The sequence below is a fragment of the Podarcis bocagei genome (genome assembly GCF_964188305.1).
Source record: "Podarcis bocagei genome assembly, chromosome: 3".
Lineage (NCBI taxonomy): Eukaryota > Metazoa > Chordata > Lepidosauria > Squamata > Lacertidae > Podarcis > Podarcis bocagei.
The window spans coordinates 486215-500617 of record NC_138127.1 but is presented as its reverse complement, the minus strand read 5'-3'; the positions used below and the strand labels follow the sequence as shown (position 1 = coordinate 500617).

General features: G+C 40.7%; 1 protein-coding gene across 6 annotated transcripts in view; it reads left to right on the top strand.

Moving 5' to 3' along the window:
* TASP1 (taspase 1) overlaps positions 1–14403 on the top strand; it is a 66922-nt gene that overhangs the window by 13135 nt on the left and 39384 nt on the right. For all 6 annotated transcript variants that reach the window (XM_081189166.1, XM_081189165.1, XM_081189169.1 and 3 more), the window contains 3 exons: positions 10124–10244; positions 10703–10787; positions 12603–12682. In XM_081189166.1, the coding sequence (XP_081045292.1) occupies positions 10124–10244; positions 10703–10787; positions 12603–12682 (286 nt within the window). The remainder of the gene's footprint in view (positions 1–10123; positions 10245–10702; positions 10788–12602; positions 12683–14403) is intronic.

Below are 14403 nucleotides of genomic sequence, written 5' to 3'. Positions count from 1 at the left end.
TTGGCCACTCAGCTTTGGTTTTGTAGGAGGTATAGGTACTTCACTGTCTCTTAACTATGATTTGAAATATTAAGCTTTAAACCTTTAGCTATTATTATGAATATGCCATCAAATGGTTGGCATGTGCATGGAAATTGATACTGCAGATGAGATGGGTTATTTCTGAATAGATGGGTGAATGCCAGACAGAGCTTTCCTTTCCGAGCCAGCTTTGTCTGCTTTCTTTTCCTTGGTCTCTGCTTCTTCCCTCTCTCTGTCCCTTGGTGGTCCTGCTTCACCTTACCTGCTCTTTTCTATATGCTCTTCCTTCCCTTTGGTCTTATTCAGTGGTAGTCCATACCTGTGACCATGTTGGCAATGGTGGGAAGCAATCTTAAGTCTTCTCCCAAATATATTTGTAGGCCTAGCAATAAGCATTACTATGAGAATGGCTTTGCCACAACTTCCCCATAGAATCCACTTTCTTTAACTTGGTTACCTTTCCTCCCTTGCATGTCTTTCTCTGCCTTTTAAATCTTAATTGGATGCTGAAGTATATCAGTTAGAATATGCATGGTGCCCCACCTTGCTCCTTAGTCCAGCTGTGGGGAACCTTTGGCTCTCCCAGATGTTGCTGGGGGGAAAACATATTTGGAAAGATCTGGCTTGAGTTCTTTCAATTCTTGATAGTTCGTCTTTATTTCTCTGTTCCAAGGGAATCTTGGAAACTGTGAATAAACAAGGGTTTACAACTGGTAGGAGGAAAACATATGAGCTCTTAATGGAGTTGAATTGGGAAGGAACTTTCCCTCGATAGCAGATCAGGGCCTTTATCAATGTTGCTACCAGTACCTGTAATATTGATAGGAAAGTCTCTGAATGTAGTGGAATGCATAAGGAGCTCCTGACTGAGGTTACCTTTTTTATTTTTACACCCTTTTTTTACAGAGACTTCTACAGAGTAGACTACAAATCATCTGATTTTGTTTGAATGTGAGAAAGAGGGGGAAAGATGATGTGCCTTTTCAGGCAGTTGTCTCCTCCCATCTGCTCCCCACTCAGTTCTGCTGAGTTTACATATTGTCGATTACACAGGATTCCAGCCAGTCCAAGAGGCATCACTTCAAAGACTTGTCAAGGAGCAGGAGTTTCTATTGATCTTTTATGAGCTAGTAGACAGTTTGCTTGTGGTATGCTGGCTGATTTTTGCTCACTTTCTGTGCAAGCTCCTTGTGCCAGACGATGTGACTTCACAGAAATGCAGCCAGCTACTCTGTGAATTGGACATAGCAGTTTGCATGTTGAGAAGATAATCTGCTGTGATTTAGTTGTCAGTGACCGCTGTATTTCCTAATATTAAAGTGGCTGATGTTGATTGCAGGTGCTTGCCAGATGAGGACATAATTAAGTGTTTTTATATTCCTTCAGTGCGAGCAGAAAGTGTGATGAATATTTGTAAATATAGCACGAAGGAATCTAGAACATCAGCGATGGGTACTTAACGGGACAGCACAAGCTGCAAATATTAATGCTGTGGGTGGGAACTCCCCTGCATCCCGACCAATGTGCAAATCCAGAGTTCCAGATATTTGGGTGGACGGAGAACTGGAACATGCTTTTCTTCATCAGTTCTGTGAAATCTGCTTCTTTTCTAAGGAAGTTCCTTAAGGATGCACACCCAGCACACATACTCACTCACTCACTCACTTTCTGATTATTATTTTTCTAGATTGTTTCCCAGGAAAGTTCCTCAGTACTGGGCAGTAAGTAAGGGCTTAATTCTAGTTAAGATGAAATGGAAGTATTAGCTATTAGACCTATGTCAGGTGTGGGGAAGGTCCATGGGCCAGTTGTGGCCTGCAAGGCCATTTCCCGCAAACCACACTCACCCGTGCATCAGCTGATGTGTCTGGTGATGTCAGCCAGGCAGGAGGACAGAGCTTAATCCTGTACTGGCTACGTGCCTGTTCTCTGCGGGGAGTAAGGTGCTTCTCAAAGCATGCTTGAAGCACCTTGTGCACTTCTCCTGTAACAGGGAGGGAGGGAGGGTGGGTGGGTGGCAGCTGCTGCTGCTGCCGCCTGCTCACAGGAGAAATTTCAAGCAGCATTTTTGAGAAGTGATGTAAAGCAGCCCTGCTGCTCTTGTTTCAGCTGAAATGGGATAACACGGGCTGCCTTAAAGCACGTCTCAAAAACGCAGTTTGAAGCAGCTCTCCTCTCCATTTAAAAGAAAAGGGGGTGACTACTTCCAACAGCACTTCTGCAAAAGGCTTTAAGACAGTCCCTGTGTTCATAATTCAGGCTGAAATGGAAGCATGGGGTTTGTCTTATAGCATGTGCAAGTCTCCCTGCACTCCCCTCTTTAACTTCTGAGATCAGGAGTTTTAAAAGGGATGTGGAAGACTTGCACAGCTGTGTATTTAACAGGTGGGTGGCTCCAACCACCTGTCAATCATATGATGTCATAATGCTGTGTGATATATAAGTGAGTGACCTGGCCCATCTGTCAAATTTGACCCACAAGGCCAATCTTAATAAGGATCTGGCCTGAGAAACTGAAAAGCCACCCCCCCCCCTTTTTATGTGGACCTTACTCAGATGTGAATTTCTCTGTATTGTTTCTGGAGTTGGAATGCCCAGGACAGCCTGCATAATTGGTCAGTTTTCTTGGCATTCCCAGAGACATCACATACAAAGTTTTGCCTTGCTCATGATATTTTGTAGATTGGTCAGAGAAGATAAATTTGATCACTGTTCTGCAGTTATCTGCTGTTGTTTAAACACAACAAGATTGTTCTTGTTGTTGTAGAAATAAAGGGAGGACTTGTGAATAATTTCAGTTGAAATAAAATATAGTATCAAGTCAAGTGCATGCTATTATCTTTCAAGAAAGTAGCGCTGAGACAGTTTCTCTATTGGAGTACTTTTGATTTTTTTTTTACGCCTGCTCTATTGCAGAGTGTGTTGCTTTGGTCGTTGCTTAGCCTAATTTTTTATTTTTTATTTTTATTTGAAAAATGTTTTGTGCTGAGCTTTGTGGGTGGGTGGCCATTTCTCTTAGCTTTTTCTCGCTCCTTTTTTCCGAGTGAAAGAGAACTCATCTGTTTTCTTAACAGATGAATATTGTATTGACACGTTTTGGAGGACTGGAAAGTCTAAGCTGAAGAATACTAGAGACGGCAGTGACATGCATTGCTGCTATAAAAGAGTGATAAAAATTCCTAGCAGATCTTTCACATTTTAAATGTGACTTTATTTTAATGATTGCAGCTCATAAAATGAGATTTTCAAATCATTCCCTACCTTCTTTCACAAGCATGGGTAGTCTTACATCACTGGGCTAGTACCATTGGTATTTAAATGATATATTTGAGTTCATTCTTCTGATGGTAATTGACAAGGTGTAGAGAAAAGACCATTTTCCCTAGGCGTTATTCTTTTTCTGACTATTTTGGGTGGTGTGAGTGACATTTTCCCTATGATGCCCTAACGTTTTATCTGTGATTAAAACACAGTGGCTTCAAAGCATAGCCTAAAATTTAACATACCAAAAGATTCTTTTTTGTTGAATTCATCAGTTTGCCACTCCCATTTTCCAACAAGGACCCTTTCTAGTAAGGCATCTACTCCCTCCCCCAAGTTGCTTGTCCTGTGGTGACTATCAATAGAAAGGTCAGTGCTTTTTTCTAAAAAAATGTTTAAGAGTACTCTCATTTTGACTCAAGAAAATCACCATTTTATAGTTCAAATTGGGAAAAATAAATACAGTAAATGGACAAAAGTACAAAGATGCACAAAATGTTTAGGGGCATTCATACCCCTGTGTACCCCCAGAAAAAAAGCACTGGAAAGGGTCAATCACCATGATGATGTAAGGACTGGTTGGAGCAAAAGTGGAAGACTATGGCAACTTTCGTGGACATGATCAAGACAGGATAGCTTGAGTTGGCCGTGGCAAGAGAAGGCATCTAATAAATTCAGATAATAATGACTTGAGTGCCCAGTTATGTGACATAGACTACATTCGCTCATCCTAGTAAGGCATGGTCAGTGGTTCACTGTGAACATGGAGATCAACTTTGATGCACCGTGCTAATAAGTTAGAGCAACAACCACAATCAAAGGCTTAGAAACACACTTGGGAATTGTGCTGTGCTTTTCTCAAACCAGAAGCAGTGAGCCTTGGCTTCAGAGGATGGCTTGTTTGAAGTGAAACAGACCATGATTCCTCATTTGAATATAATGTTAATCTAAGAATCCTGGTTTGTTGCCCCTGCTTGTTATCAGGGAAAAGAGGAAGTAGGAGCACGCTGTGTGTTTGTAGCGAAAATGTTATTTACTGTGAATTTCTGTTGTGTTGGAGGACATTCTCCTTATGCCTCCTATTCCAGCAGGGAGGAGTCGTCATGCCTTCCAGATCTTCCTGCCTTAGATGGAATAGGACAGGTCTTTTGCCTATCTGGCGAAAATTCCCTTTTTCCCTCTGTTTGCTGTGAGTTCATTCCTTCTATTTCCTCCTCTTCCCTTGCTGTGTTTGTCAGGTTTGTTGTTTACTTCTTGGTTTTTTATGTTTGTGTTTCCCCACAAACACCCACCCACACCTTGTGTGTTGCCTTTCTTTGTTTTTACTTCCCGGAGTGGTGGTGGTTTCCCTAGTCATTTTCTCCTGGTTCTTTTTTGGCCTCCTGGTGAGTCCCGCATTACTACATCAAGCAGGACTACCACTGTTGGACACTGAGCACCCTTATTGCTTGGTGGATCTGGCAGGGTCCTGCATTACTCCATCAAGGAAGACCACCATTATCGTGAAAATGAACTCCTTCACTCCTCAGTGGCAATTGCAGTAGGTCCCGCATTTACCCCACCAAGTGATATTATTGTCTTCCCAGAGATAGGCAGCTAGTGTTGATTTTACCCTTGGTGAGTCCTACATTTACCACCTCATCAAGCGGGACCACAGTTAAACAGGCTTTGGGTGCCTTTTTTGTTCTTTATGGAATGCGCCTGTGATTTGTACTGACAACACTTTGACATGAGCTTACATCAACAAGCAGGGTAGTACCCTCTTGCAGAGGTTGCTTTTGTATGAACTGAGTTATCTTCCAAATAACTTACAATCTTCCACAGTTTAGTTAACTGATGTTTTTAAGCCACGTGAATTTACAAAGGTTTTTGTGTTTTTTTTTTTGGTAAGGGAAGATATCTGAAAATTGTTTTACATCAATGCCATAATTTATTCAAAGGCTTAATTCAAACAATACAGAGATATTTCTGGGACAGAGAATATATCCCTTACCAGAGACACTCCTCCAGCTCAATCCAGTATACCATTAATCATGGCATATTGTAACCCACTGAGTCTTTGAATTGCCATTATGAGTTTGTTTCCAGCACTGTGATCAAGGCTTCCATACTGATCTTCATAAAAAGAATATCTTTGTTTTTTTGGAACATCTGAGGAAATGTGCTAATTTAAGAAGTTGCCTCGTTGCATTGGCCACAGACCTTTGATCTGCTTATTTTGCTTGTTAATTAGTTGCCAGTTATTTGTGTAACTTTAATTTATTGAACCATTTCAGTGTTTCTTCACAGATGTAAAATACCACCTGCAGTTTGGTTTTGAGGAATGTTTCACTTCTAGCAAGAGTAGAGAGATAAATAAAAGTTGTAATTTGGGTTGTGCAGAACAGAAATGGGAAGAGAACAGAAATTCATATGGTGCTGTAATTTACTGATGTTGTGGGATAGCTCAGTCAGTAGAGCAAGAGGCTCTTAATCTCAGGATTGTGAGTTTGAGCCCCATGTTGGGCAAAAAGATTATTGCATTGCAGGGGGTTGGACTAGATGGCCCTTGTGGTCCCTTCCAACTCTACAATCCTGTGATGTTCCCAGGGCCTGTCTCCAGGTCAGTCCCTCAGCTGCTCTGCTGAGTCCAGACTTTCCTTAAAGTACTGTCTGCCATCATGTACTGACAGCAGTAGGTTTCTCTCTTTATATTCTTCCTCTAGTACATCTACGCAAGACACATGGAGTGAGATACATTCACCTTGGAATCCAGCCAGACCAGATCATAGACAGTTAAAACATAAATATATATTTGCTTATGGAAAATAATATCTAAAACAAGTAGTCATTGTACACAGAATTCTTATATTTTCAGTATCTTAACATAAGTCTTCTCCACAACATCTATGCTTTTATGCATGTGCTTTCATTATCTCTGTCATCGCATTCCTCTTGTCTGTTTTGCTCGCAGAAACTCTCTCCTTTTAGTTGTCATTTCCTTCCATTGACACTTGACAACTTTTGAAGATTAATGCTGCAGGTCTTAATGATCATTGCCTATTGACACTTTTAGGAAACATGTTCTCCAAACTGGGGAGACCAATTACGTAACCACATTTTTAAAAGTTAGTATTTATATATACTTCCAAAACAAATACAGTTTATTGATCTCTGCCCCCCTTTGGCTTCTTTTCATATAATTGTAAGTAGCCAGTTGAGTGCTTGAGAAAGAGCTGACAATAAGTAAATGAGAGAGTGCTTGCTTATAGTGATAGAGTCTCTGTATTGTACCACAAAGTGCCTCTGGCTCCTAGTTCAGCCACACTATTAGGTGTTTGGGAATGTAGTAGGTTGTATTCTAGAGCCTTTTGTAGCTTTGTCTTTCCTGAAGGAGGCTGAAGTGCTCAGTGGACACAGCTAGCTAGCTATTACTGTGATTACAATAGGTTTGTACACAGTCTCATAAATGCAACAGTAAGGATTTGTTTTCGCAGAAGCTCTCTCTCTGTATGAATGTATGTAAATATATCTAAAACCAACAACTTCATATGTCCCAGAGGCCTGAGATTTTGTTTTTGACAGTTCATAGAGAGATAGATAACTGTAATTATTTAATGATTGGTCTTTAGGCAGTATATGTAATATTAGCCCTGTGCATGAGCAAGCAGGTGTTAATCAAACTGGCCACTGAAACAACGTTTAGCACATAGTGGCCCAGTTTCCATATCATGGTAAACCTAGTTAATGGTTCTGTGAGTGTGGAGATTGCTGCTGCTGCTGCTTCGTTCCTTCCGTAGTGCATGTGGGAGCATTGATGATCTGTGGCTTAGCGCAGTGTTTCCCAACCTTTTTTGGGCAAAGGCACACTTGTTTGATGAAAAAAATCTCGAGGCACACCACCATTACAGCCCCGTGACGTCAGCGCGCAGCGTGACGCCGGGAGGGACGCACGAAAGTGTAAGTTTCAATTTTTTTCCCTCCCCCTTGCCGGGGAACCTCCAAGCTTTGGGGGTGGGGGGGGAGGAGGCAGCAAAGCGAGGCAGGAAGGAGAGCGCGGCTTGGCTGGGTGAGCTTTGGCAGGGGCAGGGAATGAGAGCCGCGAGGCGGGCGCTGCGGACGGAGGCGCTGCCCGCCGAGCTCGCAGGCAGCCAGGCAGGCAGACGGCGAGAGCCCCGTGCTGGGCGGCCTCTCCTCGCCGCCGCTGCCCCGCCTCTCGCCGCCCGACTCGCCCGCCTCCCTCCAGGCAACATCTCGCGGCACACCAGGCAACATCTCGCGGCACACTAGTGTGCCGCGGAACAGTGGTTGAAAAACACTGGCTTAGCGTTCTGTCTGCACCATGGATTGTGGTTTTGTTTTGCTCCAAACAAACCACAACATGAAGGCAGGAACAAGCCTTGCCTACTCTTTGTAGTTGGTTTGAAGCAAACCAAACCAATATCTCCAGTTTAGACAGAACACTAAGCTAGGGATTGTTGATGGTTACTTCCAGTTGCACAAGGGAAGGGAAGCCCCATGTCCCCAGTCAACAATTAGCTATGTCTTACCATGATACGTACACGCAAAGAAAAGCTGTGCTGGAATCTCAGAATTCAGAAACTTCTTGAGGTGTTACAGCACTGAGCCCAGTTATGAAACTGCCGATATATTTGCAAATAAATATTGGATAGAAAATATTGAAGAAATGTAAGCGATAGTACATGTGACGAGGGAAATTTATTTTGACACTATATGATTAGAATTATCAACTGCAGTTGTTATGGGAATAAGTCAGTGATGACATAATTCTCATTCTCAGTGTGATAAGCTATGCCTTAAGCTCTGAAGACTTGGTTGACAAATGCTTTGGCTGATGTTTTTAATCTTTATTCTCTCGTTGTGATGGATTGATCTTGCTTATACACCAGAACAAACCCATGATCATTCTGTTTGGGAGGATTGTGTGTGTTTTGCATACTGCTTAGGGAATGCAAAGTTGTTGTGTGTTTTTTTTAAGAAATGAAATCAATTGTGTCCTTAAATGTTACTCCCTAATTTGGAGGCTGGGATGGAAGGAGGAGGAGAAATGACAGTGCAACTTGGGCAGATTAATGGCCTCATCTTAAAAATGGCATTGCTTTCAAGGCTTTGTTTGGTCTTTTATGGAACTGAATGTTTGTAGCTGGAATAATTAACATCCTCTGACTGTTCTGTGTTATATGGTTTATTTTCTAGTAAAAGGGATACCAGTTAAGTTTGTTGCAATAAGGTTCCACTGAAATATGTGTGAAAAGTTAGGCATGGCTAAGAGAAGTCCAACTGATTTCAATAGGGACAGAGTTTGACTAACTTGCTCTGGATCTAACCCAAAGTACTTTAATCATAGCTGTGGATTATCTGATTCCTGCTGGCCTACGTAAGGGTTATGATGACAAATACTCTTTATTTCCACACTTCAAAGATGTTACTTGCTTTGTAGTTTTGGGGAAATGAGAATTTCTTCCATATGAGTAGTTTGACAGACTTGTTTCTTAAGCCACACCGCCTTTATGAGATGTGTAAATGTGATAATAAAATGGCTAGTTAAGAAAGAAAACAATAGGGTGGCAAATTTGTGGAGTTGGGAGAAACCACTTTATCCTTTATTTTAGAGGTATTAAGCGCATAACTTTATCATCCAGCTTGCAAGGCCCCAAATGTTTCACACAGCCCTGTGTTCAGCTGTGTACCTTACTGACCCTTATTCAAATTCTTCTAGGCAATTCATATCTGGTGGCCATATCTCTTCACCATGATGCAAAATGTCCATAATTGCAAATTTCCTTGTGGTGGCAGCTTTATTAACCCCCAACTACCTCCTCCTACTGGAAGAGTAGTGGCTGAGAAGCCCCCACTATAAATGCAACAGTTAGGATCCTGGACAATATGCACAGATTTGGCTAATTTCTGGCTACATCCTTGGTTTTCTGGTTGCACAACTATATATAGACAGTTTACTTTGGAGCCTCTTTTCTAACATGCTTCACATGTTTGCACGGTGTGTGAGGTCCTATATTACTTTCCACGCATATATGTAAAGCTTAAATTTATTCATAAAAGTCTAAATGAAACTGCATGAACAAGACTTATTCTTGCTATACTGAGAAGCAGTTGTCTTTTTCTTCATTTTTATCTGGAACAATAGAATTATTTTTATCTATGGTAAACTGTACACTGGCAACTCCCCGTTTGCACGGGGGTTGCGTTCTGGGTCACAGTGCATGTTAACGGAGTTGCCTATACATGGTTATCTTTGTCTTTCTCTACAGGCACAGGTACAGACACATTTTGTTTCCCATATTTATTTAGGTTATATTTGGCATACTGTTGCCCGGAGAGAGAGACGAAATCTCTGGTGGATAATGCAGGGATGCATGTTTATGTGTTAGAACTACTTCCAGTATATTGGATGAAGTCTGACACTAAAATAATGATGCAGTTTTAGCATTTGTTACCAGAGTCTCTCCCCCCCCCGCCCCCAAGTTCACACTCTTCGTATGCTCTGCCAATTTTCATGTTTGGAATCCATTGAAATTGTTTCTCTGGTCTCATAATTCAGTTGTTGCAGAAAGTGTCTCGAATACTTCCCATCCTAGCCCTCTTTAAGGCAGAAAGCACAGTTGCTTTTTTTCTCCACCTGCCATTTCTTTTCATCTTCTTCTTCACTCTGCACCCTTCATTGGCTTCTCTCCTGTAAGGAAACTTGAGTTTCAGTTGATGGGATGAACAGCATGTGCTGGGAGGCCAATTGGCCCCAGTACTCATCATTTAACTCCTTTGATAATCTGCATAATTATGGATGGTTTGCCTTCATGCATTCTTTCTTTACATTTCTTTACAGGATTCACCCTTTACTAATGCAGGAATGGGGTCTAACCTAAACCTTTTGGGTGAAATAGAATGTGATGCCAGTATCATGGATGGAAAATCACTCAATTTTGGAGCAGTTGGAGCTCTCAGTGGTATGTTGAGCAAGCTCTAGAAGACGGAATGTTTAGATTCAAAAAGATATTTGAGTATGTAGTTGGAGCCCTAATACGCTATAAACATGGTGCATAATGTTACTTCAAATCCTATTACATGGATAGTATTGCTTGTGACGAAGAGCAAGCACCATATGTTTTTAGGCATTGTGCAAAATAATCGTTTGATGGCTATTAGCCATGTTTTGTTTTCACCCTTTCTGTGTTATTAGTTTAAGGTTTTTGCCTTCATCTATCCAGTCTCTGTTCTGTTTTTAATTTGACATCTCTGGTGTTTGGGGTGCTAAAATAAGGCTTATTTTTGAGATGTTAATTGCAAAGCCAAGGAATAAATGAACTCCCCCCCCCCCGAATAACTTGTTTAAATACAAGGTAATTAAAACTATCTGGAGTACTGCATGACCATTTCCTTAAATGTCTTTTCTTCCTGTTCCTAGGAATCAAAAATCCTGTTTCCGTGGCAAATAGATTGTTGTGTGAAGGGCAGAAAGGAAAGCTGTCTGCTGGCAGAATTCCACCTTGGTAATTACTTTGTTCTGTTTGTTTCTTATTTGGGGCAGTAATGCATACAATATTTGAAAGTTACTCTTATTAAAAGAAGGCTGATGCTTTTTAGTGTGCATCAGTAATAGCGTGCTTTTAAGATGAGGACTGGCTTTGTTGTTGATCTTGGAACATCTTGCACGCTTATTACAGCTGTAAATAGCATAACTTTGCCTTTTATCTTTAATATTCTGTTGTAAGTCTGAACTTCTTCCTCTGTGGTTGTTTATGCAGATATTTACACTGCTAAGCTTTTATTTCTGATGTTTCGGGTTCAAAATATTAAAAATCCAATAAATCAGACCTCAAAGCTAAACATAGCTTGTTGTTGTGAAATGTTACATTTGTGCTCTCCTTTTGCTTCCAGAGTTTTAAACTTTCAGCATATGCTCTCATTTTTGTTGAGGAGAAAATGGTTTCACATTGATTTAATTTTTGTATAGATTTGAAGGTGAACTATAATTATTCACATTCGCTACAATTGTAATAATTTTCAAGTGTGAAAGAATAAGGAAGTTTATTATAATTTTTTAATAATAATAATAGCCTAACTATGGTCTGAATATCCTGTTCAAGCTGATTAGCTTACATGCTATATTATACACCTATAAATGTAAAAATAGGTGAAAAATCTTGCCAGAGAAATCAGGTTGAAATAAGTTTTTCAACAGTCTATATAGAATGTTGACAAAGGAGAAGATCTTTTCAGCTTAGCAGACAGGACATGATAGAGTATAGAGCCTAAAGTGCTTGAAGCCCCTGACCCTTAGGGGTAAAACAATGTCATATCCCAATGCTATTTTCAACAGGGATCATGTTCAGTCATACTTCTCTTCACAGAGGGCTAGAAATAGTTGGGTTTTTCTCTCTTGAAGAGGCAACAACCAAGTGGCAAAAAGATGCAGGGGGTATTATGAAATGGTTTTTACTTTTTCTCAGAATACAAAAATCTGGGCTTTTCCAGGGTAATTGGTATGTGGCAGGTTTTAAGATAGACAGGATACATTTTTGTGTGCTGTGTTAATAACCAATGATTAACCAAGTTGCAATAGTAGCTGGCCTAAATAATTGGCTACCTATTCGTTGTTGCTAGTCATGCGAACAAGAATCACAACACCCATCTTTGGAGCCTTGTGCAGTCAATAACAAACAGGAGGACAACTGTTGCTGTTTCATTTTACAAAAATAAGAAATGCAGCAACTTGTAGGGAGCAACTGATCTGAATATGTGTGGGGGGGGGAGTGGAACGTCTCATTGTTTCATTACTTAGGACTGTGTTATGCCTATTGTAACAACAGAAGTTCTCATAATAATTCTGTGTTCATTTTTTTACTGTTAATTCCTAGTTTCCACCTCGTTTTAAACGTTCCAGAAATAAAGGCTAAAGACCAGCGCCTCTTAACTTGAAGAGGTGGATTAGGCTGTAACCCAAAACATTAGACTAGCTTTCCTCAGCCTGGTTTTCTGCAGATGATGTTGGACTATAACTCCCATCATTCCTGACCCCTGGCTATGCTGGCTAGGTGCTGGTGATGAGGGTTTGGCATCAGCAGGAAGACACCAGCCTGGGGAAGGCTGTATTATTAGAGAGTCAGCCTCAATGAGGTTAGAGGGGCAGAGTTCTGAGTAATCACGTATGGGGTTATTCACTTCATTTAAACCTGTAAATTGAATTACGTTTGTGAAGTTTCCTGACATGATAAACATGTAATTAAGCTGCAGCTAACCTTACCTGAAGTACATCCCTAGTCAAAGTTTGTCTTCCCCACCCCTTTTGTTTTCCTCATTGCTAGTTTTTTAGTTGGCGAAGGAGCTTTCAGATGGGCAGTGGATCACGGGATACCTGCCTGCCCTCCAGGTGTCCTGGCAACAAGTGAGTAAACTGTTCCTAGGAATTCTTCTTCTGAGAAACTTAAGGCACACAATCAAGAAAACAATCAAATCAGTGGGATCTAGGCCGCTAAACACTTGGATAGTGTTCAGATTAAAGAATCGTAGTCACACTGGATTTTTATCTGCATAACAGCCAAAATATCATCTCTGGAGCTAAGGAGGTTTTAAATAGTGTAATTGGTGCTGTAGCATTTGAAAAGCTTCAGCAGCTTCAGTATGTTGTCAGTCTCACTTTCAGTTACTTACTCTTAATTATTTTCATCTCTGCCTCTCCTTGGTTACGCAGTTTATAAGCTGCTGACCTAAAAGCTTTGCTAAACAAGCTTACTCTCGCTGACTCTCTAGTTATTGTGCTTTGTAATCTTTCTTTTGCCAATCATTTTACCCCCAGCCAGCTTTAGAAGGGAAGCTACAGTACCGCTTCAGCCACTTCAGTGCATTTTTGGTACACTCCATTAAATGACTGCTAGAGGGTGCTGTATGATTGGCCAGATTGCTTTTCTGAGGATTAGGAACATACTCTTTTGTTGTTGCTGTGATTGCACTTAAAACTATTTCTAGGGCTTATCATGTTTCTAAATTTGTTTTGGTGATTCCAGACAATATTGTTGCTTTAATGCTGGTGGTGAAATAGACATGGTGATTGCTCATGGCCTGTGAAATTGTCGGATATCTAGTGAAGCCTATCCTGCTTAATTTCAGTTCACTGCAATTAGAATGAATCTGAATAATGTTTCTGAAAATTTAGAGTATAATTAAACTGAATACAGTAGTACCTTGGGTTACATACACTTCAGGTTACATACGCTTCAGGTTACAGACTCCACTAACCCAGAAATATTACCTCGGGTTAAGAACTTTGCTTCAGGATAAATACAGAAATCGTGCAGTGGCCGCACAGCGGCAACAGGAGGCCCCATTAGCTAAAGTGGTGCTTCAGGTTAAGAACAGTTTCAGGTTAAGAACAGACCTCCAGAATGAATTAAGTACTTAACCCGAGGTACCACTGTACATGGCTGAGGGTGGTGGGGGAATTGACTTAATAATAAATTTTTGACCAATCTGAATTTGAGAGGGTAATTTCACAAAACTTGCATAATCACCAGTTGAAAAGACCATGTCTCCAACAGGTGGCCAAAAAATCTTCCTCTTAAAAAAAAGAATGGGTTGATACATTAATTGAAGATAAGTCTTTTTTTAAAGTTCAAACAAGCAGAAGCATACTGATTTTTACATATAAAATAAGTCATTGGAACAAACCAGTGACCATCATTGTGCATCAATAAATTTTGCTCATCTAGTTCAGAAAAATATTCGGATTATTTAAAACAAATATAATTGTTTTAAATGCACAGATATACTCTGTGTGACTCCCTGTGCTTTATTTCTTCAGACCCCTCATGGGAAGAATTTATAATATCTGTGATTGACACACAGGCCAGCCAGCTTACACTTCAGGGCCTGCTGCTGGTAGTTGCCATTCTCCCTCCACAGGTATCCAGACAGATAGCTGATTCCTGACTATTCACAAAGGTCAGGATACAGCTCACATGAGTGTACATGCACTATGTAGGTAAGCTTTTCCACCGTCTACTTCTGTCCTGTGTTACGTGATCTGCAGCAGATACCAGCTATCAAGTGATGAATCTGACAGATCTGAACCATTTGGAGACAAAGAACAATTGAACCAAAGAGATTTCT